Source organism: Lissotriton helveticus, chromosome 5_1 (assembly GCF_964261635.1).
Source record: "Lissotriton helveticus chromosome 5_1, aLisHel1.1, whole genome shotgun sequence".
NCBI classification, from domain to species: Eukaryota; Metazoa; Chordata; class Amphibia; order Caudata; family Salamandridae; genus Lissotriton; species Lissotriton helveticus.
In genome coordinates, this window is record NC_136065.1 from 862,847,029 (window position 1) to 862,873,324 (window position 26,296).

Consider the following 26,296-nt stretch of genomic DNA (forward strand, 5'->3'; position numbering starts at 1 on the left):
TCCTCAAAAGAAGGAAAGATTTGTATATATTAAAAAAAATCTAATTGCTGACTTGTTAACCTGATTGGTTTTTTGCTTCATGTTTTCTATACTTTTTATATTATAATATATTTTCCTTATCAAACAAGGATACTCTTCTAGCACAAAATGTTTACTTTGTGTCCCAAAAAGCCACCACTTTAGGCAACATCGGTGGTGTTTTTGTTGTTGTAATTTGAATGAAAGAGCAAACTGAATAGTCTGGGGAAGAATGTATGAGGTAAAATTCAAAGGGAGTGTACTAGTTGTGTTTTCCTAATGATGCACACTTATGCAAAAGCTGAAGTATTAATGTTGAGTAAAGCAACCAAATGTAATAGTTGACTTCTCTCTTCTAAAGCAGTTTGCATCGCAGAAATAATCCCAGATTTCAAGTGGGCAAGAAGATGAATCCCAATAGAAATGAAGATAGTGTGTGTTCAACTGAAGACACAATTCAGGTGGAAACTACTAGTGATAAACTTGAAGTCGGAGATCAAAGTGAACCAGACAAAGCTCCTTCCTCTCTGCCTGGGATTGCCACTTTTTCTTGTTTGGATGGGGCATGTGGCAAGGAGACTCCCAAGCTCGAGTCTCCAGTAGGATGCCAGTCTTTAGATCGAACACTAGTTACTGATGAACCGTCTGATGAAAGCAGTCATGGGCCTAATGATAAGGGAACAGGAGGAAAGGTTGTTGAGCCTGATGGAAAGGATATGACGGAGGCTGTAGTAACAGAGGAGGTCCTGCACTCTCCAGAGAATCCTGAGAGTGATCAGCAAGATTCATGCCAACTTTCAGAAGGCAGAGAGGATTATGAGCTCTGTGTTGTTCCAGAGAGCCCTCTCTCTGACATTGTATCTGGAGATCTGGAAGGTACTGAAAGTGGCACTAAACCTGACAGCAGCTCACCAGAGTCACATACTCATGAGAAAGACAGTGAGTCCGAGTCCCCAATGGAGGTGGATAATTCCAAGCACAGCTGCGCTGGATCGGAAGCAGATGAAGACTTCGTCTTTCTCATGGAGTCGATGGATGGCAGTGATACAAGCACAGCTGACAGTACTTATTCAAAGGTTCAACTAGAGCATTCCAAGGATGCAGAAGAAAGTGCTTCACCTCAAGGAAAGAGTGACTCTGTCCAAACCCCAAAACTAGGTGAGGAGTGTCAAAAAAAAGATTCATTGGAACTTGACTTGGACTCGCCTTCAAAAAGCAGAAAAGATTCAAAACACTGTGGAAAGACCTACCGCCCAACGAAAGACCCATCCATCAGAAATCCTTCCAAGTCTGAGGATAAAAGGTAACGTGATTGCCTGTGTTTTTGTACAATTCATTTATCTTTGAATCGGATTAATAAGACATTTTGCCTGTATCAAATCACGCCATAAGGCGTTTTTAGTCTGATGGGCATCACAAATGTATTACTTTGCAATGGCCCTATTTTGAGAGATAGTATCAGGATTCATACTGCCCAACTTGATGAGCAACTAAACTGAAACATTGCAGTTACCCGTTACCTTGTTGTTGTCCTTTTGTTTAACTCTGCAATTGTCATGAAGTGTTATACTTTAAGATTTCTATGCATTAGCTAACCACTTGTATTTTTTCTCTTTCATCTTTTTTGTTCCTTCCAAGTTAATAGATTGTGCACAACGGTGGCTGGGGGCTACTTGTTTGGATAGTTTTTTGGGGGTGACCTGGGGGTAGGGAAGAGATCTGTAAATAATGTCACAGTCGAAGGCCAGTGTTTTCACCAGTCTTTAGTAGTATGCTTCTCATTTCTTTTTACATCTAGTGGACAAATTTAATTGTAAGTGAGAATGAACAGTGGTTATAACCTTTTGACTTATGTGGGCCGTCACTTAATCATTGCTGGAACCCGGGGACCCTGACTGAATCATTATTGGAGTCTCGGGACCCCTAATGATTCCTTACTCGAAATTGGGGACCTGAGCCTAAGCATTTTCGTTGATTTGAACTGCAAAACAATACACAAAAAATCCAAAAACAAATATTTGTCCAACAAATACACAAATTATGAAATATTAAAAAACAAACTTAAAAAATGTGACTTTAGTGGGAAGATTGGAGCTTTTCTAAATTCAATTGAGGCCACTCATCGTCCTTACTACATTCTGTTTGATTTACTTGCACTGCTCCCACAAATCAATCTGAGGATACCAACCTAATTTTTAGGCTCCATTTTCAAACTCTTTCAGTTTTTCAAAACATTAAAAAAAAATATTTTTGACATTTTGCTTTTTTATTTATATACACTTCATTAACCTGTTAATATTATAAAATTTTCTAAACAGTCACGGGCTCCCTGAGTAGGTTTTGTGGACTCTCGGGGGTTCCCGGACCACATGTTGAGAACCACTGATTTAAAAGATTCAGAATAGCAGTTGTTAAAACACATTACAGTAAAGAAAAAATCCAGTGTTTTTATTTCTTGTATCTCTAGAGCTTTCTCTACTTTGACTTGCAAAATTATTTTTAAAATGTGCTACATGCTTATTTAAAAAAAAAAGAAAAATCAGCTCAATCGGTCCGTTTACAGGACAGGCAGATGGGTGTGCGGATACTGCTCTGCTTGCTCACAAGTGCTTTGATATTTCACTTCCGGAATTACTAGGTGCGGGAACACCTGGTCCCAATTTTATCTGACAGAAACTCTGGTCAGTAAAATTGTCTGTGGGTCGTGTAGGGGGTACAGGCACAAGCACAGCCCAACACTGATTCAGCCACCTCCTCAGGGCCTGAGGGAGTTTGTAAAGATCCCCCGCTGGCCACTGACACTCCCTGCCTCATGACACACATATGCCCTCTGCTTCCATATACCACGTGGTCAGATCAGCTGGTAAATGAGAACTGAATTGCCACCTGTATCTCAAACACACAACCCAAAACTGGTCTCTGCTGTTAAATCCCCCATTCAGGCAGGCAGAGGTTCAATTACTGGCTGGAATCTATGATTACAGTCCTGGTAACTTCAGCACTCCTACACGGTGCAATTTATAATTGGACCCCATGCCTCTATGCTCTGTGGCGTGTCAAGTTTACAAACCTATGAATGCAATGGCCAGATATGTGCAAGAAGCCAAAGAAAAATCGGAATCATTTTGGTAATTTCTGTTCCCTAGTTTCGTTTAAATACTTTTTAGTACATGTATGTGCCCACCAGTTAACTTTTAACACCATTATCTCTTTTATTTATTTGAATTAATTATTGATTTGGTTTTAAACAACATTATCTTTTCCTTAACTGCAGCTTGCTGCCATTATCTCTATAGGCTCATATTTGTATGGCTGTAGAGCGATACATATTTTAGTTCTCACCCCACATCTTGCTGTTGGTAATTGTGTGACTCCAGGTTTTATCCCTATCTGTATTCAGTTCTTGTTCTCAGTGCCCCATTTTCTGTGATTGCATACCTTGTTCTTAGCACTTTTATATTCTCTTGCTCATGACTGAATGTGAGAGGCTTACATATTGATGATATTCCTGGTTTGAGTTAAAAGTTTCAGAATATATATATATATATATATATATTTCCCCATCCAGTGGTTGTGAAAAGATTGGTCTTCTAGTCAATACCAAATTATGTAGCATTCATTTAAGTATAGCATCTGTGGTAGCCTGGAACTGGATTGAATTGGGTAGTAACTTCTCAATGAGATTAGTAGCGCTTTACACTCTTTTGATAACCGTCATTTGCTTGGGAGCCTCTTTAGGAATCAAATTGCACTTATGCGACTTTCAAGGTCTGTATAGCATGTTTCTACCATTTTACTGTCTTGTGGTGGTTTTGGAGACTGGTTGCTCATTCCTTATGGTATTGGATCTTCTTAATGACTGGAGTAACAGTAGACTGGAGTGCACAGATTCATATCGATGGGAGAAAATTAAATTGTGGCTCAGAAGCCACGGAGCCTAAAAAGGGAAAGATGCTATAAACTCAAAGTACTTAAGTATATTGTTGATTGTCCCAGCAGGACTGAATTCTTTTTATTTTTCTGTGTGAATATCTTCTAGATTCACATGCTGTGCACTGACCTGCTGAACATTTTTCTGCCATTTAGTGTTTGGGTCCTTAGTAGAATTGAAACTTTCCGTTACGAAAGCTAAGACATTTTTCATTCTATGTCCGGCCACGGAGGCGAGGAATAGGCTAGTTCGAAACTTGTCCACCACAAGTGCCGCAGTGGAGGGGACTGACTTAAAATAGAACCTTTTTAAAGGTGGAGTCAGAGGATCAGTCCGCAGCATATAAGATATCCTGTACGTGGGCTCCTAGGACGAAAGCATTTGAGGCCATTGCGCCTCGCGTCGAATTGGCACCGAAGAGCCTGGTATCTATCCCAGTCTCTTGCATAACCCATCGAACCCTTCTGGCAATAGTCAGGGACAAGACCGCACTGAAAGGTTTCTGCAACGCGATAAACAGTTGCTTTTCCTCATGTGATCGATACTCCTCCGTCATAGCCTTATAGGCCTTAACACAGCAGATCACGCCCAACTTGGGGGTCTCCGGAAATGCCAGATCGGAGTTCACATGAGATACGGTTTTGGATTGTCTAGTCACTTGGAAGGTTACTCCCTCTGGGGTGTAGGACCTCCCTGAAAGGCCCAGAGCCCTGACATCTGATTCCCTCCTACAGGATATCAAACAGAAGCATCGCAAATTTGGCCTACCGTTGTTTCCGCGAAAGGAACTTGTTTCCTGGCCACCCCACAAACAGATTCAGGACCTTGTTGATCTCCCAAAAGGAAGAATATCTTTTCTCCGGAGGAAGGGAGAGTCTGATCCCGCAGAGAAGCTTCCTGACCAAAGGATGTTCTCTGATAGAAGCACCCGGTACTGGAAAATGTTCTGCCGAAATCACCGACTGGAACGTATTGATCAAACGATATGCCAAGCCATCCGTCGCCAGGGAAGCTAGGAAATTGAGAACGTGTACAATGTCTGCTCCACAGGGTCCAGACATTGTCGCAGACACCAACCCATCCATCGAGAACAGGATGAGCGGTATCGTTTGACTGTACTGTCTGCCCATGCTCGAACCAGGAGATCCGCTGCGTCTCGCTAAAGGCCCAGGACTTGCCATCTCTCCCGGTAATCCTCCACGCTATAAGTGGCAGATTGTCCTTCAATATAAGGGGATGGGGATTGCTGGCTGGATCTCTCAGGGGAAGAGGCGACAGGTGTAGACAGATTGGAGAAACCCAAGAAAGTTCCATCAAAACCGGAAACCAAACTTGCGCTCTCCACACCGGTGTAATAAGCACCAAATCAGCTTGTTGACACCGCACCAGGATGGTGGTGATCCTCATAATCCTGGCGAACGGGGGAAACTCCTAGCCCTGCTCCGTCCTACAATCTTGGAGAAAGGCGCCGGTTGCTACTGCCCCTGGGTCTGGTCTCCAGCTGAAGTACCGGGGAAGCTGGTAGTCGAGGCGTGATGCGAGCATGTCGATCATGAACAGAACCCAACATTAGAGGGGGTATTGGAACATTGGCGGAGACAATTTGAGTCCCGAAGATGACTGGATTGCCAATCTGCCTCCTGGTTGGCTGAACCCGGAAGATGTTCCGCCGTCACAGAGATCTGTTGTTCTAGACAGAACTTCCAGAAATCCTTGGCTAGATCCGCCTAGTCTTTGGACCGGGTGCCCCCCAGATGATTGATGTACGGACTGGCGCTACATTGTCTATCCTGAGAAGATGCAATATTGTGCTCGATCTTTGGCCCAGCATCGAACCGCTAACGAGCCTGCCATCTGCTCCAGGCAATTGATATGGAGTGAATGTTCCTATGCTGACCATACGCCGCCGGTAGTGAACTCTTCACAATGGCCCCAGCCTGAACTGCTGGCATCTGATTCTATGATAAGGTCTGCTTGAGAACCGAATATGGCACTCCCTTTCCATGTCTCCATGTGAGAGAGCCACCAGTTGAGCTCCTCACTGGCCTCCTTGGAAAGAGGAACTCGCTGAGTGTAGGTCACCCCGCGATGTAGGTGGGCCGCTATGAGGCGTTGGAGCGCCCAGAAATGGAGGGGTCCGGTTAAGATGGCCTCAGTGGAAGACGACGAGGCCCACCAACCTGGCGATATTGCCTAGGGAGGTTAGAGGTCTCGCCAACATTCTCCTGACCTTGCAATCTTCCTGGACGGAAGGCTCACCATGGTCCCCACTGAATCTATGACAAACCCTAAGAATGAGATCATCTGGGAGGGTTCCAGGCTGGATTTTGCTTGGTTGATAACAAAGCCTAGTGACTGCAAACGGTCCACCGCGTAGCGCAGCTGGCAGGAAAGGCACTGCGGGGATCGTGTCATGAACAACATATCGTCTACATATACAATCATACGTAGCCCCGCGCCCTCAGGTGTTCCACCACCAGGCGTAGCACCTTGTTGAAGCACCAAGGTGCGGATGAGAGGCCGAAGGGCAGCAAGGTGAACTCAAGTTTGGTCCCGCCACTGAAACTGGTGAAACCAACGATGCAGTGGAAAAATTGGGACTGTCAAATACACGTCCTTGAGGTCCAGGCGTGCCATCCAATCGTCGGGTTAGTGGAGATTGCAGAGGAGGTGAATCACCTCCACTCGTTGAACTCCCTGAGATTTTCGACCGGGCGTTGGCTTCCATCCTGCTTCTGAACTAAGAAGAGATTGCTTCAAAATCCCCTGGGATGAGGGACGGAGCAGAATATTGCTCCTTTGGCCAAAAGCTCTCAAACCTCCTGGTCGATCAGGATGGCCTCCTGACCGGAGAAATGGAGAAGGCAGGGAGGGAAAAGTTGTACGGGAGACCCGTAGAATTCCACCTGAAACACCTGCACCATCTGTAGTACCCAAGCATCTGAGGTAACAGTCGGCCATGTGACTAAGAATTGAGCTAAGCGACCTCCCCCAGAGAATAACACGGAACAATCCAGGCACTCACAGGGGTGTTTGGTGGCTCCACGGGGACCGTTGTGTTGTCCTCTGTGTCGGGAACGACCTCTGGTAGGGTAGAATTCACCAAACCATGTGGGGTCTTGCCACTGTCCTCTGTGGGAAGGCTGGTCTCTACCGGAGGTATTCTGGGGAGAGCGAAAACATAAATATAGGGACCCCCTCTTAATTTGCTTCGAGCCAGGGAAAAGAGATGAAAGTATAAACACAACAAGAAGAAATTTCCCTCATGGCCCACATACCTTATACATTATGACATAGTTCATATCAATGTTCTATGTCCTTCAAGATATGCCAGTAACACTTTTTTTTATTTTTCCAAACTTTATTTTTTTGGAGTGTATATATATATATATATATATATATATATCAAAAACTTTTTTTATTACTTTTTTTGCATTTCTTTCTTATAAATTCATTATTTTTTCCTAATCAATTTAAACAGACATAAAAGCCTAATTCAACATTTTGATACATTTCAAGTTTTTATACACAAAAATAAAATTAAAACCACCCTGATACCATCACTCAAGTCATACATACCACCTATTCATACATACACTTACATCCCATTCATTTCTCATCCAAACAGTCTTTTCTGTATATAAGGTTTAGCAGAGAATAATTCTGTCTGAGTAAAGGCCACAGAATGTTATGTGGGATTCCACGCCAGGTCAGGGGAGAGCGGCCAGCTGAGTGCCCTCTGCCACTGCCGGCCCCGGTTAAAACACTCTCATTGAAAATGCACTTCACCGTAGACTAAGCTTTGTCCAGAGAATTAAACGTGGACACTAACTTACTGAGTTCTTTGATGAGCGGGTCGCCAAAGAGACTCCTGCGCCACTTGTCCCGACTCTGATGTGGCTAATTCGCCCAATTTAGGGTCATGCTTGATGAGTAAATACCTGTGACTTTCAATAGAGATGGCGCAGTTGGAATTTCCTAAAAATAAGATCACCCTTTGAGCCCAGCTGGAAAGAACATAAGGTGGAATAAGGGCCCTGGACGCCTTGGCGTCCTCCGTCATTTCAAAATATTTTACCAAAGGGCCAGTGACGTCAAAATACTTATCTTGGCATGATCGCCACGAACGATCAGTGCCCTTCTGGGTTCTTTGATGTACTTGGACAAAAAGGTCGCCACTCAATTTTGGGAGTGGTCGCCACCTTACCCTCTAATGAGGGTCTAGGGCATTCTGCTCTGAGGCGGGAGCGCACCTCCTGGTCAAGGGGCTTGCGGGGACAGAGGTCGGAGCCTGAGCTCCGGGGACATAGGAATACCAAAACCACTTTTCCTTGCAGCCCCCCCGCCCCAACACTGCAAAGACGACTCACCGGAATCCGATCAGCAAGCAGGCAACCAGGAATCACGCTGTAGATCCTTCGCCTACACGGCATACGTGCTGCCCACACCTCGGGGAGGTCGAAGAAACTGGCGGACTCCACAGTAGATTGACCCAGGCCAGCCAAACTTGAAAGGAATCGAAAATCGGAAACAACGCCGTGTATGCAGGGTCCAGTCATTAAATCAGCTAAGCAGCTCGTAACTGACTACTCCGGTGAGTGCCAGAGAGGCGAGCCCTAGAGGGTTTGCTCACCGGAACCACCCGACTTATTTATTTATTGATTTCATTGCTGAATTATCCTCAGCGGCCTCGCAATCCCAGCAACGGAAGACGCGAGACCACTAGCAAATGCCTCGAATCTTCTCCCAAACAACTCTAGCGATTGTACAAATCCCAATAACGGGAGACGTGAGGCGCGCTCCCTGTGCCTGAACCCAAGATGGCGGCACCAATCCCCGAATCGGACTCCCACCTCTAAACGACCTCCCGAAAAAGACTCTCAACTCCTCTAGACCCTTCCTCCCCTCTCCTCTCCCTGAGCCAGACACCAACAACTCAAAAACCCAGACGGGAGGGGCAACACATCCTCGCTCCTCCACTACCCGGGGCCTGTCTCTAAGATGGCGGCCACCCGCCCCCTATGTCTCCACTACATCGGTAAACCTATTTATAACCAATGAGGTCTGAATGTAAGCGCGAAAGTCCACCAAATGTGGGAAACAATCCTGAACCACAAATGAATGAATCAAGCAACTCAGTAAGCTGAGACAGGAGGTGCAGCTCACTCCTCTTTAACCTGGTGCCTACCCCTAAGATGGCGGCCGGCCGGCCGCCCTTTTTTCTTCACTGCTCCGTCAAACCTGCAACCAATGTTGATTGAATGTAATTAGTAAACATGCAAAAACAACAATTGATGGACAGAATGCAGAACAATGTCATACATTCACCCCAGTACAGATATCTGGGCCTAAATCCATCGTTTTTTTGCCCTCCACACCACCCCAGGTCAGACATGGCCATATGCAAATCAGCCTTGACCCTGTGCCTCATGGGAACAGTCCAGCCCGAACTGCCAAGCCATGTCTTTCCTGGACCGGAATCAAGGATCCAAGGACCGGTTTCTGGCTATCAGCCGTCATCAGCCTGGATAGCTCGACTCCAGTGGTGTAGAGAGCATGGGACTCACGTCTGAGCATTCCCATCCCACTCGGGGTGACAAATGCAAAAACAACAATTGATGGACAGAATGCAGAACAATGTCATACATTCACCCCAGTACATAGATCTGGGCCTAAATCCATCGTTTTTTTGCTCTCCACACCACCCCAGGTCAGACATGGCCATATGCAAATCAGCCTTGACCCTGTGCCTCATGGGAACAGTCCAGCCCGAACTGCCAAGCCATGTCTTTCCTGGACCGGAATCAAGGATCCAAGGACCGGTTTCTGGCTATCAGCCGTCATCAGCCTTGATAGCTTGACTCCAGTGGTGTGGAGAGCATGGGACTCACGTCTGAGCATACCCATCCCACTCGGGGTGACAAATGCAAAAACAACTATTGATGGACAGAATGTAGAACAATGTCATACATTCACCCCAGTACAGAGATCTGGGCCTAAATCCATAGTTTTTTTGCACTCCACACCACCCCAGGTCAGACATGGCCATATGCAAATCAGACTTGACCCTGTGCCTCATGGGAACAGTCCAGCCCGAACTGCCAAGCCATGTCTTTCCTGGACCGGAATCAAGGATCCAAGGACCGGTTTCTGGCTATCAGCCGTCATCAGCCTTGATAGCTTGACTCCAGTGGTGTGGAGAGCATGGGACTCACGTCTGAGCATACCCATCCCACTCGGGGTGACAAATGCAAAAACAACTATTGATGGACAGAATGTAGAACAATGTCATACATTCACCCCAGTACAGAGATCTGGGCCTAAATCCATAGTTTTTTTGCACTCCACACCACCCCAGGTCAGACATGGCCATATGCAAATCAGACTTGACCCTGTGCCTCATGGGAACAGTCCAGCCCGAACTGCCAAGCCATGTCTTTCCTGGACCGGAATCAAGCATCCAAGGACCGGTTTCTGCCTATCAGCCGTCATCAGCCTGGATAGCTTGACTCCAGTGGTGTGGAGAGCATGGGACTCACGTCTGAGCATACCCATCTCACTCGGGGTGACAAATGCAAAAACAACAATTGATGGACAGAATGCAGAACAATGTCATACATTCACCCCAGTACAGAGATCTGGGCCTAAATCCATCGTTGTTTTGCACTACACACCACCCCAGGTCAGACATGGACATATGCAAATCAGCCTTGACCCTGTGCCTCATGGGAACAGTCCAGCCTGAACTGCCAAGCCATGTCTTTCCTGGACTGGAATCAAGCATCCAAGGACCGGTTTCTGGCTATCAGCCGTCATCAGCCTGGATAGCTTGACTCCAGTGGTGTGGAGAGCATGGGACTCGCGTCTGAGCATACCCATCCCACTCGGGGTGACAAATGCAAAAACAACAATTGATGGACAGAATGCAGAACAATGTCATACATTCACCCCAGTACAGAGATCTGGGCCTAAATCCATCGTTTTTTTGCACTCCACCCCACCCCAGGTCAGACATGGCCATATGCAAATCAGCCTTGACCCTTTGCCTCATGGGAACAGTCCAGCCCGAACTGCCAAGCCATGTCTTTCCTGGACCGGAATCAAGGATCCCAGGACCGGTTTCTGGCTATCAGCCGTCATCAGCCTGGATAGCTTGACTCCAGTGGTGTGGAGAGCATGGGACTCACGTCTGAGCATACCCATCCCACTCGGGGTGACAAATGCAAAAACAACAATTGATGGACAGAATGCAGAACAATGTCATACATTCACCCCAGTACAGAGATCTGGGCCTAAATCCATAGTTTTTTTGCACTCCACACCACCCCATGTCAGACTTGGCCATATGCAAATCAGCCTTGACCCTGTGCCTCATGGGAACAGTCCAGCCCGAACTGCCAAGCCATGTCTTTCCTGGACCGGAATCAAGCATCCAAGGACCGGTTTCTGGCTATCAGCCGTCATCAGCCTGGATATCTTGACTCCAGTGGTGTGGAGAGCATGGGACTCACGTCTGAGCATACCCATCCCACTCGGGGTGACAAATGCAAAAACAACAATTGACGGACAGAATGCAGAACAATGTCATACATTCACCCCAGTACAGAGATCTTTCGAAGGACAATGGGCTCTCCCCCGAAGATACTCTGATACATCCTGACTCACTGTACATATCATTGTGTAAATTTGTCCTACATGTGTTAATGCTGTAAAGCGCTCTGATAGTAGCGCTATAGAAATGTTTTAAATAAATAAATAAATAAATAATAAATCTACCTGCCACATACTTAGCCCCCTTGTCGCATAGCACCCATTCTGAGGACTGGGGATGTAACAAATCTTCAGGATCGAGAAGATCGGATTGTGAAGTTTGGGGGCAAGGACCTGAGGAGAGATCGGTGTGGGAAGGGAAGGAGATAGGCTAGACGTTTATTACTTTTCTTCTATACAGCCTGGGCAAGTCTGCCAAAAAACAAGGGTCGCTGTCCCTAAACCTACCCAGCAGGGTGTTCAGCTCCAGGCCGGCAGGGGTCTCGGGATGTAGCACTGTAACGTGTGGGCGGAGGCGCTCAGAACAGTTTTGAAACTGACTCGTCCGCTCCGCGTTCGGTACACGCATCAGAAAACAGTGAGGAGGCGCGCCCTCTTGCAGTCGGCGGACTGCCGCGCACTCCACCCCCTAAAGTCACTCACTGACTCGGTCGCCGAGGAGCGACAGAGTGTTCCCTTGGCCGCCACAAAAAACCAAGGCTACAAGGCACAATAAAACTGCAATTTACCATCAATAACAGGAGAAAACATACACAAAATACTGTGATCTGTAATCGCGCAAGTCAACAATTAATAATAATAATAATAACTAATGAAAGAAAAATGACAAGAAGGGAAGCCAAGTCCCCACACTTACCTGAAGGCTGCAGCAGCGAAGAAAGAGAAAGTCCACCGGAGAGAGATGACAGTTATGGAAGCAGGAGGTCCCTGATTGGATGGACTGGAAGTTTTTAGTTATCTGGACTCTGGGAAATGTAGTCTAGTGTAGAAGTTGTGTAGCTTAAACATGGCTGCTGTGAAAATAACAGAAGACCGAATAGCCTAATCCTCGCCTCCGTGGTCTGACATAGAATCAGGTGAACCTTTCGGCCTATGGGAACCCTAGCCCTAACACAAACCAATCACAACACTAGCCCTAAGCCCTAGAACCAAGGTGACACCTGCCTCTTACAGCCAATCACAGACGTTGTCCCAGCAGTCGATCAGGCATGAAACCCTAAGGCCTACATCCAATAGAAACCTTAACCCCAGAAACCAATCGGACACCCTAAACTTATCCTCTAATCAGATCACTAACTCTAAGCCCTACATCCAATAGAATCACTGACCCAGGACCCATTACCAACTACAGCCTCCAATCAGTGCACAGATTTAGCATCCAATTGCAGCTTATATAAGGTGCCTGTGACCTCAGGGACAGGCTGCTGGGCCGGGGGCCGGAAGCTGCTCCTCAACCCACAATCTCACAGGAGACAGACTGACCCAATCTACACCCTGCTCCTCCAACACTCAAACAACTCACTCTCCCAGCCAAAAAACGATCCCTACAATCCCTTTCCAAATACAGCTCAGACAAACAGCAGATTGTTACAGTCTCAAAGCACCCTCCGCTCTGTCTGAGGTACAACACCTCTGCTTCGGCAGGACAAGAAAGACAAAAAAGGATTTGGGTGTAGACCGCTCAACAAACCAGCCTGAGCACAGGCCAAGGGAGAAACCAGGCAGGAATACCTGACAGCAATGGGCAAACGCAAAATAAGAGACCCAGGACCACAAAGCCCACAATGCAACAGGTAAAATGATGCACCCTCAGGCAGGCAGAAAAACCCAACCTACAAATTGCACCAACCACAAACAAAACAGGCGAAAATTATGCAGTCAAGGGCAGAGGAAAATCGCCCCTAAATTTCAGAAAAGAGATATGACAAAGTCTGCCGCCCCACCACCTCCCAGTCTTTGGCCCACCACAATCCTGTGCACAGAGAAGCCTTAGCTCACAAAATGACAATGGCATCACACTATGACATCAACAATGACCCCACAATGCCCAGTATGTGATTTCGACATAATTTTTTTTCCCCCCACCAGTGAGTTTAGTTGTCTACAAGACCGCATTACATAATGGACCGAACCAGCCGTCGTAGCACGATTATCATGCATTTCATTGATGTGCCCTTTATTGCAAGTGTGATCTATGATGGATAGGACATGGAAACACATTTTACTGTAAAAGTAATTAGAAATGCTTGAACATTTTTATGTTTATTGTTCGGAATAAAAATGCCATTGCAGTGATGACTGCAAAAAGAACATGTGTTGGACAGAATGTTGAACAATGTCAAACATTCACCCCAGTGCAGAGATCTGGGCCTAAATCCATAGTTTTTTTGCGCGCTAGCCATTCCAGTTTAAACCCAGCCATATGCAAATCAGTCTTGACCCTGTTCCCAATGGGAACAGTACAGCCCAAACTGCCAGGCCAGGTCCTCCCTGGACTGCAAAACAAGCATCCTAGGACCGGTTTTGGGATTTTCACTCCTCATCAGCTAGGCTTGCTTGACTCCAGTGATATGAAGAGCACAGGGACCCACGTCTGGGCATACCCGTCCCACTCGGTGATGGACAGGATGTTGAGCAATGTCAAACATTCACCCCAGTACAGAGATCTGGGCCTAACTCCATCGTTTTTGGGGTCAAGACTGTTTGCATATGGCTGGGTCTGAACTGGGTTGGCGAAGTGTGCTAAAGAACGATGATGGATTCAACCCAGATCTGTGACTGCGGGGAAGTGTCTGAAAAGTTTCAGCACTCCGTCCATTATCTCCTTGTGTTTGCTTTGTTCGCCCTATGTTGTCTGGGTATGCCCAGATGTGAGTCACTTGCTCACTTTGCCCCTGGATTCAAGCAAGCCTGGCTGATGAGGGGTGCTGCCCCGAAACCGGTACCAGGATGCTTGTTTCCGGTCCAGGGAAGAGCTGGCTTGGCATTTCGGGCTGGGCTGTTCCCATAAGGAAAAGGGTCAAGCCTGATTTGCATGTGGCTGGTTCTGAACTGGGGTGGCGAAGTGAGCTAAAGAACGATGATAGATTCAGCCCAGATCTGTGACTGGGGTGAGTGTCTGCAAAGTTTCAGAGCTCCGTCCATCATTTCCTTGTGTTTACATTGCAGTGATGACACCACAGCTTTTAGTAGCTATGTGTTTTCACCATTTGCAAAATTAGTTGAAGTTGAATATGAACCAACACATTTTAAGAGACTTGTTGTAGGAAACTGGAACGTTAAATTATGGGTTAGAGAGTCTTCTGTCCGAATATGAGTTGTGGCTTAGCTCTCAAATTAGTCCAAACAATCTGACCCCTAGAAATTAACCAGTTTCTGCACGGAATTCCAGGCCTGCCTTGTTTTACTGACTTCAAACGCAAAACAATATGAAGTTGAAGAAATAAATGTCAAAGTTCTCAATCTTCTTTAGCTGTAGGGAAGACAATTTGGTGAATAGAACAATGCAATAATTAAGGAAATCAGATGTACTGATCAGGATTTATGAAAAATTATTAATCTTTTTTTACATTTTATTTTTAATAAACAATATTTGGAAGAAAACATAAAACCATTGAGCCATCTGTCTTTCTAAAAAAGAAGCACTAGGTTCTGCAGTGCCTAACAAGCAGTTTCCCCCGGGCAATGGTTTCAAAAGAAAATAGTTCTGTTAAATACAGCACCCACAAAAGCAAACTGGATTAAGGACATCACAGGATATTCAATCTTGGAGGGAATACTTATGATAACGTATACAACTGATGTTAAGTTTAAGAGGATGTCAAAATGGGAAGATTATACTAGGATAGAATACAAGCTATCCGCCTGGCACCATGCTCCTCAGAAGCCCCAAAACTCATCTGTGGAGTGCCTCAAAGTTCCCATCGCTGAGCCCCACCCTCTTCACAGCATACATGATCCCGCTGACAAATGTCATCTGCACACACGACATCAAAATCCCCTCCTACGCCGATGACATACAATTCATACTTTCCCGTGTAGATAAGCCCCCCAACACAAGAAACACATTCACTGCTTGCCTAACTGAATGAAAGCCACTGTCTCAAGCTTAAAACTGACAAGACCGAAGTAGTGATCTTCAGCAAGAATGCCTCACTATGGGACTCCAACTATTGGCCGGTCCAGTTCTGACCCACACCCACAACCTACGTCAAGAACCTCAAAATAATCAACAGGAAACTGGACATGATCGCACGAGTCAATACAGACACTGCATCATGCTTCCATACCCTGAAGATGCTGAGGAAGATACTGAAATGACTTCCAAACAACACTAGAAAAACTGTTACTTACACCCTAGTACGCCAGGATCACCAAGTAACTCACTGGAAAACTACAAACCATCCAGAACTCTGAAGCCAGGCTCATCTTTAACCTTCCACACAGAAAAGTTGTATCAAGGTTCACTGGCGCCCCGATACACAAAAGGTGCTCTTTTTAAATTCCTCCCAGCCATTCAAGGCACTACAATTGTAGTGTAGTTCCTATATTCCCAATAGGCTCTGCAAATTGGAATAATATAAACAGCAGTGTAGACGTAGGACTGAGGTCGACTAGGTCTCTACTGACTATATTAGACTTAATTAGTTTTGCCAGCTAGCTCAGAGGTCACTAGAAACTTTCTCGAATAAACAAGGAGGAGTGTAACTTCCCTGGATAGACAAGAAGGGATTAGCTTCTGACAACCATAAAACATGACAACTTTGCTCCCTCAGAATAAGAGTGTATCTCTAGAGTCGTGTGAAAACAATAGACAGCTATTTCACTCAGTCAATTGTGCATACTTAGTTTCACCAGAGTGCAGAGAAATAGGGAGACGGGCGTTTTCAATAAAAGGTGTTATTTATTGAGCAGTCTTCTTTCTCATGCAAGAGAAATGAATTGCCACAGTTGCAATACTTATAGTAAAGTAAAGTGCGTACAGTAAAAGGAGTATTATAAAATAATACTGTAAAAACATTGATATGGTTTCTTAGCCATATGATACTTTAAAATAGATAAAATATATACATACATAAAAACATTGACTAACGTACTCAACTGGTGCTTCTAAATACGCCTACCCCGGTGTACCTGACCTAAGCCTAATACGTGGGAAGGAGTAAGTAAGTAGCAGTTTAAGTTAAGTTGGTTTTGCCAAGAATCTGAATCAAGAATTCTCTTTAAGGGTTTTGTCAGCTCCGTACCTGGGTAATAGAATGCAGGAGATCTGGTATTTCTCTCTCTCAGGACTCGATATCCCAGCAACCCGCAAGGGCGGCTGGAAACAACGGAGCTGGATTTTCTCGGCTGGAGAAAAAGACAGCGTCTTTCTCAGTGCGTCAAAAGGGAGGGGCGGCTTCCGTGGGCTTTCGGGCAAGTAGATAGCCGCTCTGCTCCAAACCACCGTGTGTTTGCTTAAGGCAACGTTGGTATATTTATACCAGAAAGGTGCCGGGTTTGACGTAAGGTTGGACATAAGACGTCAATAAAAGATGTCACTAAGAACTGGCCGTTCTTTCAGTGCTCGCAGGAGTTCTAGGACAAATCAAAACAGAAGCATGGGGAATTCCCAGGTTGCTGGAGGTTTGGTTTGTTTAAAGAACGCGTTGTACTCTCTAGGAGTCTGGGGAAGTAGCCTTGCTTAATTTGGACTGCATGGGCTACGACTAAATATGGATATGATTCTTATGCCTTTATAAGGATATTATTTATTATAGCCATACAAGGGCATAAATTGGGAATATCGAATTAGGGTCCTAGATAGAAATACAACACCCACTCCACGATCTAATGTCCATCATTACTAAAACTAAGCAATAGTAAACATATAACGATGCATGTGTGTTTTCCAACCCACCCCAAAATACATAATCGCATTTGAAATGGTATATGGTAAAGACACGAAAATTAGTATTGGTACTGTACGCTTTTCAAGCAGTTGTATCATTCAGTTAAAAATGCATATATATATCAGCTGAATGAATTGCGAAAATTACACATGAAATGGCTCTGAATACAGAAAAGAAGGTCGAGACCATTCCATCACATATTTATACAAATGCTGTTCATGTGCTAGAGGCTGAGGTAAAATATTGCCTCTAGAGTTCCTAAAATAGAAGGTCTGTTCTCTAAGAATAGGTCTACTTTAAGCAGAGTACATGTGCCAGAAAAAGGTAAATATTTTGGAAGTGAAAAAAAAATAATTTTGCTTTCAGGGGAAAAATAGTTCCAAATGTTTTCAGTAGCTGTTGTTTATCAAAGCTGAAGGCCGAATTCAGAGTTCAGGGAACGCTGTGTGCTCGTTGTTTAAAAAGTTATTCCCGTTGTTCATGGGAGAACATCATATCAGACAGACTCGCAAAAAATTGGTCTACAACATCAGGTGAAAGTTCGACCAAGTTTGAAAATGCCGAAACAGTGCATGTGTGAGAATGATTGCTATCATCGATGTCAGGATCAGCAATGCTCACAGAAGGTTGTACCTGTGTGATGCTGCTCTCATCTCGTACTCCACTGCCACATACTCGTAGTGGTGAAGTCTCAACGAATGCCGTCATCAGAATGGGTAGCCACTGGGGACAACACGATGCATGAGCCGTTACAGGACCTAGCAAGGTATCTGTATCCATTGGTACTGCTGATGGTAGTGTAAGACAGACGTCCAACACGCATTCTTCTCCGCATAGCATACATCGAAGCATAGGTAAGATGCAATTTTGCCAGATTGGTCTGAATGAAAGAAACCAGGCCATATTTAGATCTCTTAGCCGGGCTAATCCGAGGACTTTAGTGATGCGGTCCCGATAGCGTATAGCTAGGATCGTTTCTTCCTTCGTTGCTGGGGTCTTGTCTGCGGCTTGGCTTGACATATCGAAGCAGAAGGATCAAAAATAAAATTCCTGCCTCGAGTCCCAAAAGTAGAGGTAGGCCGCCAAAGACAGAATGGACAAAATTAGGAAAGATGTCCAGAACTGTTTCAAAGGGTGTTAACAGTCCCGAAAAAATTGTCTTAAATACATGTGCGATGCCACTGGTATCTGACATGTTTAAGATTTGGCTTAACATTTCTACGAAATGCACGGGGCAATTTGTTGATAATAGGGAATGTATCTCTGCCGTTGTCCTTGCAACTTGCAGATCATACGTTTCTTTGGACGAGGTCAAAGGCACAGTTGTCTGTAAAAGAATAGACTTCATTCTGCTTAAAGTATCAATTCGAATAGAAGAGATATTCAAATAAGGCCATATTGCCGCCTCCATGTCTGGAGTGCTGTTTGGATACAATACTTGCATACCGCAAGTGACCATGGAACTAACGCTCACGAGATAGGCTGTGGTCATTTATTAGAACATAGCTGCCGTTGGAAAGCTGTCTAAAGAATGGCTCTAGCTGTGTTGCAGGAGTGCCGTGCAGGTGACATGAAAGGTTATTCGAAGACCCTTCGCAGGCTCCATGCAAGTTAATACCTTGACACAGAAATGTACCGCTTAGCGATTTTTTACAATTGTTACCACTAAGAAATACCTCCTTTTTCTTTTCACTATAACATTTGTGTGTATAAGGGAATTTCCATGTTGACTTGATGTACCCTTTACCCAACCTTTCATACTGGCCCGCTGGTATATACTCTTGGAAGTATTTAAACTGGAAAGTTGTTATCGGAATTGTAATTATTCAGTGTATTATCCATTCAATGACCGTTTTTTCTGACATTGTCAATGGTAATCTCTCAAGTTTTTCAATGCTCAGAATCGTATAGTCTGCTCCTTTTTGTGCCAAACTGATTTGTTTATCAGTAAGGTTAAAGATAGAGAATAATGATGTTGTGTTGATTAAACGCCATGGCACGTAGCCTGAACGCAGATTTTGCAACGTCCATCCAAGCTGTACAATAGAACGTAATTGGGACTGACCATGTTGTAACATTAGCAAGTCCTGCTCTATTATATCAATAGCAGATGATACAAGACAGTCCAGTGAATATATTCTGGAGGACAGAGTCATTAACCCATTGTCCACAACAGAAAGTGATTTTTCCAAATTAATACGATCAATTTATCGTATTTTCTCTGCTGTTTCAATTTGTGTTACTTTCCAAGCCTCGTTGTATGCAGCGTATATACCGGCCGCTATGAAACGTTTTTGACGCTGTTTGCGTGGTCCCAGTATGAAATCACGCAAGTCAGCACCGTCTTTAAGTAAAGTCAAGTGTTGCTTAATTTCTGCCAGTGTGGATTTTTGTAGCCATTCGAGGCATAGTTTCCCTACACTGCATGTTGTAACTATCCTTGGATGTTGTCTCTGGGAGTATCTTGGGTCTGGCCTGGTCATTTTGAACCCCTGTGTTTTGTTCAGGAATCTATCTTGACAGTTATTTGTGTCTGTGGGCCAGATCAACCATTTTTTCCAATCAGGATGTGTTCTGTTTTGGTGTAAAATATGGGATACGTCTATCTCCACATCTGTAGTGCTATTACTATCAGGTATGGGCTTCGGAATAGACTGTTTGTTTAAGTCTTTTATCTTAGCTAGGCCAAGACAAGTAGTCTGTTGAATGGTTTCATTCAAGAATATTATTTGTTCTGGGATCATGCAGGCTCTAAATAATGCTTCTAAACCTTGGACCTGCCATTCTTTAGTACCCCAGATGTTTTTTGTTTCAATGTTGCTTTTCCAGAATTCAAAACCAAATGTAGTCATTTTTTCATAAAATGTTTCAGAATAAATCAATTTAGTATTTGTCAACATTGTTTTCATTCCTGTCTTATTTAACATTTTAAAATAAAACGTTTCTGCATCACTTGTGTTAAACCCTGAGAAGTATGGGAATTTCTCATAAAATGTTTTTGAGCTGCTTTTAGGCGGTGTTGCACAATGTTCCCATTGGTTGTAATTAAAAACATTTCTAGGTTGAGCAGATTTATGCAAATAGTGATGACCAAAATGATTGTAGCAATACATTTCTTCATAATTTGATGAACCCTGTAAATAATCATGTTCTGTACATTGTTCTGACATTACTAAATCTGACATCATATTATTAATATTTTCAAAGTCCCAATCATCAGAAAAATTACTTGGTTTTACAAAGTCACTTAAGGAAACCTTGAACAGGTGTGGATATTTCAAGAGCTCAATTTGGCCATAAATGTCATAATCCGTTTTGTCCCATGCTACCCCACCGGATATTGGATTGGCTGTGATGTTCACTGATGCAGTTCTCTTTAATCAATGTGAGTTGACTTGTGAGGTTTTAGGACCAAGTTGATGTTCTGACTTGCTGTGTCCATTGTACTATATTTTCCTTCAATGAATTTTCCCAAACAAAGAACCATGATGAGCCAAAGGAGGAGGAAAAGTACACCTAACACAATCCAAAATTCAATCCATGGAGAAATCCGATAGGTTTCTTTTAGTTGATGAAAGAGTTCAGTCACTTTGTCTTTGAAAGTTTTTGTTGCTGGCGTTTCTTCAGGCTCGCTTGGATCTTAAGAAAAGTCATCAAAATTGATGAAGTAGCCAGATGCAGTTATATCAATTGTTGGAATTGCTTCCGAATTTTCATTTGCTTTTGGATTTTCCTTTGTTTCATCAGCATAGTCCGAGGCTACATCGTTGTAGACTGGTGTTTCTTGGTGAACTGTTGCAATTTGGGTTTCAAGAGGCATAAGTTCCATGGCTTTGTTGCATAGTCCTTTTTTATTCGCTGCAGGTTTATCAAATGTGATTAGTCTCTCAGTTTGAACCTCTTGGATTGTAGCAAATTTAGGTATTCTGCTATTCCTTGGGAGTCCACTGGGCCTACTACTTATTATTGGCCACATGATTGTGGTTTTACCAGGTCGATGGATACACCTCGGTTCTCCTTTTTACCAGCAAGGGGCGGTAGTACAACTGATCTTGTTCCGCTGACAGCTAAGACAGGTACTGCTTTCCTGTAAGAAGGCCCAAATTCCTTCTTCACCGCGATCTTCTCTCTGACCAGATCCCCAATCTTTGGAATCCAGACAGGTCTTGCTGGGACAGGTGGTTTTTCTTCAGTGGCTGTTGGCTGTTGTTTTAACTTTATGTTGCTCAGGCTTTTTCTTGTTTCATTTAAGTCCTGTAAAACAGCCAAACGGTCTTTGATATCAAAGCATTTTTCTTCCACCACTGAAGTGTGACTATCAAGATCCTGAATGTGCATTCTAGTACCGAACAATAGTTCGTACGGACTGAGACCTTTTAGAGAATTTCTTGGCAGATTATTAAGACTACGTTGGACACTTGTTAAATGTTGCACCCACCCATCACCCGAACCTAATACCCTCGCCGTTATAGATTGCTTTATGTCCCGGTTTTTTCTTTCCACTACCGCATTTCCCTCAGGATGGAAGGGACAAGAGTACCGCAATGCAATGCCCATGCTGGTCATGGCCTCCTTGTAAGCCCTAGAGCTAAACGCAGGACCCTGGTTAGAATGTAGCATGCCAATTGCGTATGTGCCGATAAAGACTCGCAAATCTTTTATAACAGTTCTGGCGTCAGCCGAGCGCTGGGGCCACATCCAAATGAATCTCGTGCAGGAATCCACTGCGACCATGATATATTTATAGTTGCCATCCCTTTGTAAGGGACCACAGTGGTCCAGGTAAACACGCGCTAATGGTTTATCTGAGATTAGAAGGGGCGTCTGTCCTGGTTGTTTCACTGTTGATACTTTCATTCTTTGGCATATTTCGCATTCTAGAACATAGTTCCTAGTTTGTTTTCTCATGCGCGGCCACCAATATCTCTGTTTTAATAACGATATTGTGGCGGAAACACCAGCATGTGCAGAAGCCAGCCCTTTGTGTGCCGCTATAATTAGTCCTAACCTGTGTTCCATGTTTGGAATTGCCCTATCCCCCACTCCAGGGATTCGAGCAAAAGGAACATTATTCGCATCAGTTATGTATGAGTACTTTACTGGAAAACCTTTTGGGAGTGTTTTTCTATCTTCTTTTACTGAAGCACTGACACCTTGTATTATATCGCTGTCTATTTTTGTTTTTGACCGGGTGATAGCAGCTACGGAAGCCGTTTGCACAGCTGCCTTCGCGGCTTCATCGGCCAATGAATTCCCCGCAACGTGAACGCCATCACGTTGATGACTCAATGTCTGTATCACGTGAGTCTTTTGTAGTTCTTTCTGTAAAAGAACTACTTGTTCCCAAAGCGTTTAATGCTTGATTGTGCCACCTTTTGCATCTTTGAAACTGTTTTGAACCCAGTTCTGCAAGTATTCATTATAAGACTGAACGCAGTAATATGAGTCGCACACTATTAGTGAGGGGAATTCGCGATCAGTATTTTCAAGCGCCATCTTAAATGCTAGTAGTCCAACTCGCTGAGCTGTACAATCTCCTAGAGATTGGGTTTTAGTGACCAGTGGTCTAAATTTTCCTTTGTGCCAACGACCTTTAACAATCGCGCATGCAGCACTGTAAGCTTGTTTACCCCCAACTGCGGGTTGTGCTGATCCGTCTGTATATATTATACAGCCGTAATGTTCTGGAGGCAGGATTTCGGTCGGCAGAGGACATTCATATTCATATTGGAGAAATTCTTGTGTTTTTAAATTAGGATCAAATTCGTATACTACGTCTGTTGCAGCAAGAGAATTAACCCATTGTATCCATCCCGGATGTAGTGCTTTGGCATTTGGAATGCTTGCTTTTGTTACCGCTTCTAGGGCAGGTACTGGTGTAACGATTATTATTCGTTTACCTTGTGCTAGGGCTCTTTCTTTTGCTGCAGCAGTCTGAACCGCAGTTAGAATTTTTTCAGTTGAACTGAATTTCATTTCAGCTTGTGTGCACAAGTGTGATTTGTAAGCTATTGGTACCGTTTCTCCCTCATTAGAGGTCAGTTACGTGAATCCGCATCTTCCTGGGATGACTCGGATTACAAGGTTGCGTACATTTTCACGTGTTTGTAATTTTGTTTTAGCTAACATGTCTGTTTGCAATGATCTTAAAATTTCTGTGTGTTTCTGAGTCCAATTGATTGGTTTGAAATCAGGTTTTATTAATTCATAGAGAGGTTTAACCCTTTCTGCATAATTTAGAATGTATGTTCTTCCGAAATTCAGGAAACCTAGTATTGATTGTAAGTTCTTCAGCGTTTTAGGTGCTTGGAGTACAGCGCACTTCTCTAAGAAGTTGTCTGCTAGGCTTTTGCCTTCACTTGATAATTCATATCCTAAAAATAGGACAGTTAGATGGGTAATTCGTGACTTTTCAAAGTTGATTTTGTAACCCTCAGCTACAAACCCAAGTATTATGGTGTTCACTCTTTTCAAGTGAGTCTCCAGGTCATCGTCTGTGAGATAGATGTCATCGACATAAGATAATGCCTCATCATCATATGTTTGTAGTAACTCTGTTACTCTTGCTGAGAATAATCCTGGGCTATTCTTGAATCCCTGTGGGAGTCGACAGAAGTGTTTTTGCGACCCCATTATTGAGAACGCGGTCAAATACCTGCTCTCAGGTGCAATGTTTTGACAAAAGAATACATTGGAGATGTCTAATGTCGTTTTGTATTTTTTGCGCACGATGTTATTCATTAGTGCTGCACTGTGTGAGTTTTGTACTGCAAATGTTTTGCAACATGAGTTTAAGTTTCTGTAGTCCAAAACTAGACCATATGAATCGTCTGGCTTGGAGACAGGAAACAAAGGATTGTTCATTTGTAAGGTGCATGTTTCAATCACCCCCTGGTATTCAAGTTGATCTAAGATCTCCCTGACTTGCTTTTTAGCTTCTTGTTTTTTGGATTTTGTGAGGAGAATCCTCATCCCATCCTACATGATTTTTATATAATGCAGGAGCTTGGACTACTGCCCATTTTCCTGCATATATTGATTTTTTATGATTTGAAATATGATTTGAAAAGGCGGGCATAATCATTTCTTCGCCATGAGGGCATTCCCTGACAAACTCTGGTGGCCAGTCTTTCTCAGCTAACAGGATGTCATAGCCTTTCGAAAGGTTATCCCAAAAGAGACCCCTTACTTTCCTAGTCTTATCTCCCTCTATACGCAATGTTATTTCGTATATTTTATGAGGTTTGCTAACTCTGGTATCTGCAGTTTCCACTTGAATGTATTCATTCGTGTCCACTGTCTCCAGAAGAGTCATCAGGATCTTGCGAGCTATGGTCACTTCTGCTGCGCTGTCTAGCATTGTCTGGGCCCACTCTCCGTTTTTCAGTTGTGTCCTCAGTATCCTCGGCATGTTTAATTATTTTAATACTGGCTACCTTCTTTCTTGGAAATTGTAATTTTTTACTTTGATGAGCAGGTTCCTTGTCTTTGGACTTGACGTGCTCTTCCCTGTGTTCTGACCGTCCTCTTCTTTCCGATTTCTGTGAGGAAGTCTGAAAAGATCGAGAGGGACGTGTATCAATATCTTGATATCTATCGGGTTTTTTCAAATTATCCCTATTTCTAAGGTTGTATCTTTTCTCAGAGGGCTCCCTCTGGGGAGACTTGTTTCCTCGGTCTGGAGATCTTTCTCTCCGTTGAGGAGACCTTCCTCTGGACTGGAATCATTTTTCTTTGGGAGTTGATTGTTTATTACCATCCCAACTCTTTTTCGGAGTATTTAGATTATTTTTAATAAATGTTTTTTCAGGATTTTCAGTTAGTTGTGGTTTTACTGGTTTCCCACCCAAACTATCTCTTCCTAGTTCTTCCTAGGATTTTTCTATGATTCTGGCAAGTTCAAATTGTTGTTCTGCTATATCTGTTTCTTTCAATTTCTGGGGAATCGCCACAGATGCTGCTTCTCCTTTTATGTTGGCTAGTAATATAGCCGAGACCTGCTTGAAGTCTTTCAGTAATTTCATACCCAGAGTTAAAGCAGGTTCTGGACCGTATTCATTTTGAATCTGTCTTAGCACATCTGGTATTACCGCCATGGACGGAACACCATGTGTTTTTGTGTAGATGGAAGCAAAGACTGTGCACCAAGTGTCACAGTCTTCCACATGTGGTGCGATCCCCATTGGAAGACAGATAGTCAGAATTCTGTGTTTCTTAGTAGGTGTAGTATCAAGGAAATACTGCCTCTATTTGTGAGATTTGTTGTGCTAACCAGAACGGAATTTGTTCCTGTTTTGCGGGTATTTTGCCAATGGCTGATTGTATATTCTGTGGTGTGATTTTATTTGTGCTCCCTTGATGAGGGGTCAGCTGTGGAATGTTAATCGTTGGTTGGACTGTTGAAGTCCTCATTACATATTGGACCAATTGTCTATGTATTTTAATTAGTATTTTTAGCTGAGCTAAAAGTTCCCGGTCTGACATTTGATCAATGTCTGGATGTGGTGTGTAGCTGGCTAGAACCGGCCACGTTGCTCCTGGTCTACCTAGTGGACCGAGCCTGGTGATGTGATTTTGATGTTTTAGGGCGCCTTTAAACCAGAGCAGGTGCTCTTGGTAATTTAGTAGGATTTCCACATCCTCGAAAGGAGTGTTTTCATCCGGAGGTTCCTCTATTTTGTAATAGCGGAATTCGTGTGTTACAGCGTTTGCTGCTGGAAAGTTTATCCATGAATAGAATACCTCTGTCTGCCGATATTCATGGGCCTCTACCACGAATATGACTGTACCACCTTGTGATGTCAGTCCATTTTCTATAAGTTTAATAGATATAGTTCTTCTTATATTTGCCGGGATGATAATTGCACCCGGTTCATTTTCATTAAACCCTGTAACATCGAAACCC

General features: G+C 43.9%; 1 protein-coding gene across 1 annotated transcript in view; it reads left to right on the forward strand.

Moving 5' to 3' along the window:
* PARG (poly(ADP-ribose) glycohydrolase) overlaps window positions 1-26,296 on the forward strand; it is a 911,041-nt gene that overhangs the window by 99,732 nt on the left and 785,013 nt on the right. Inside the window, exon 3 of the mRNA XM_078643350.1 lies at window positions 380-1,321. Coding sequence (XP_078499476.1) covers window positions 380-1,321 — 942 coding nt within the window. The remainder of the gene's footprint in view (window positions 1-379; window positions 1,322-26,296) is intronic.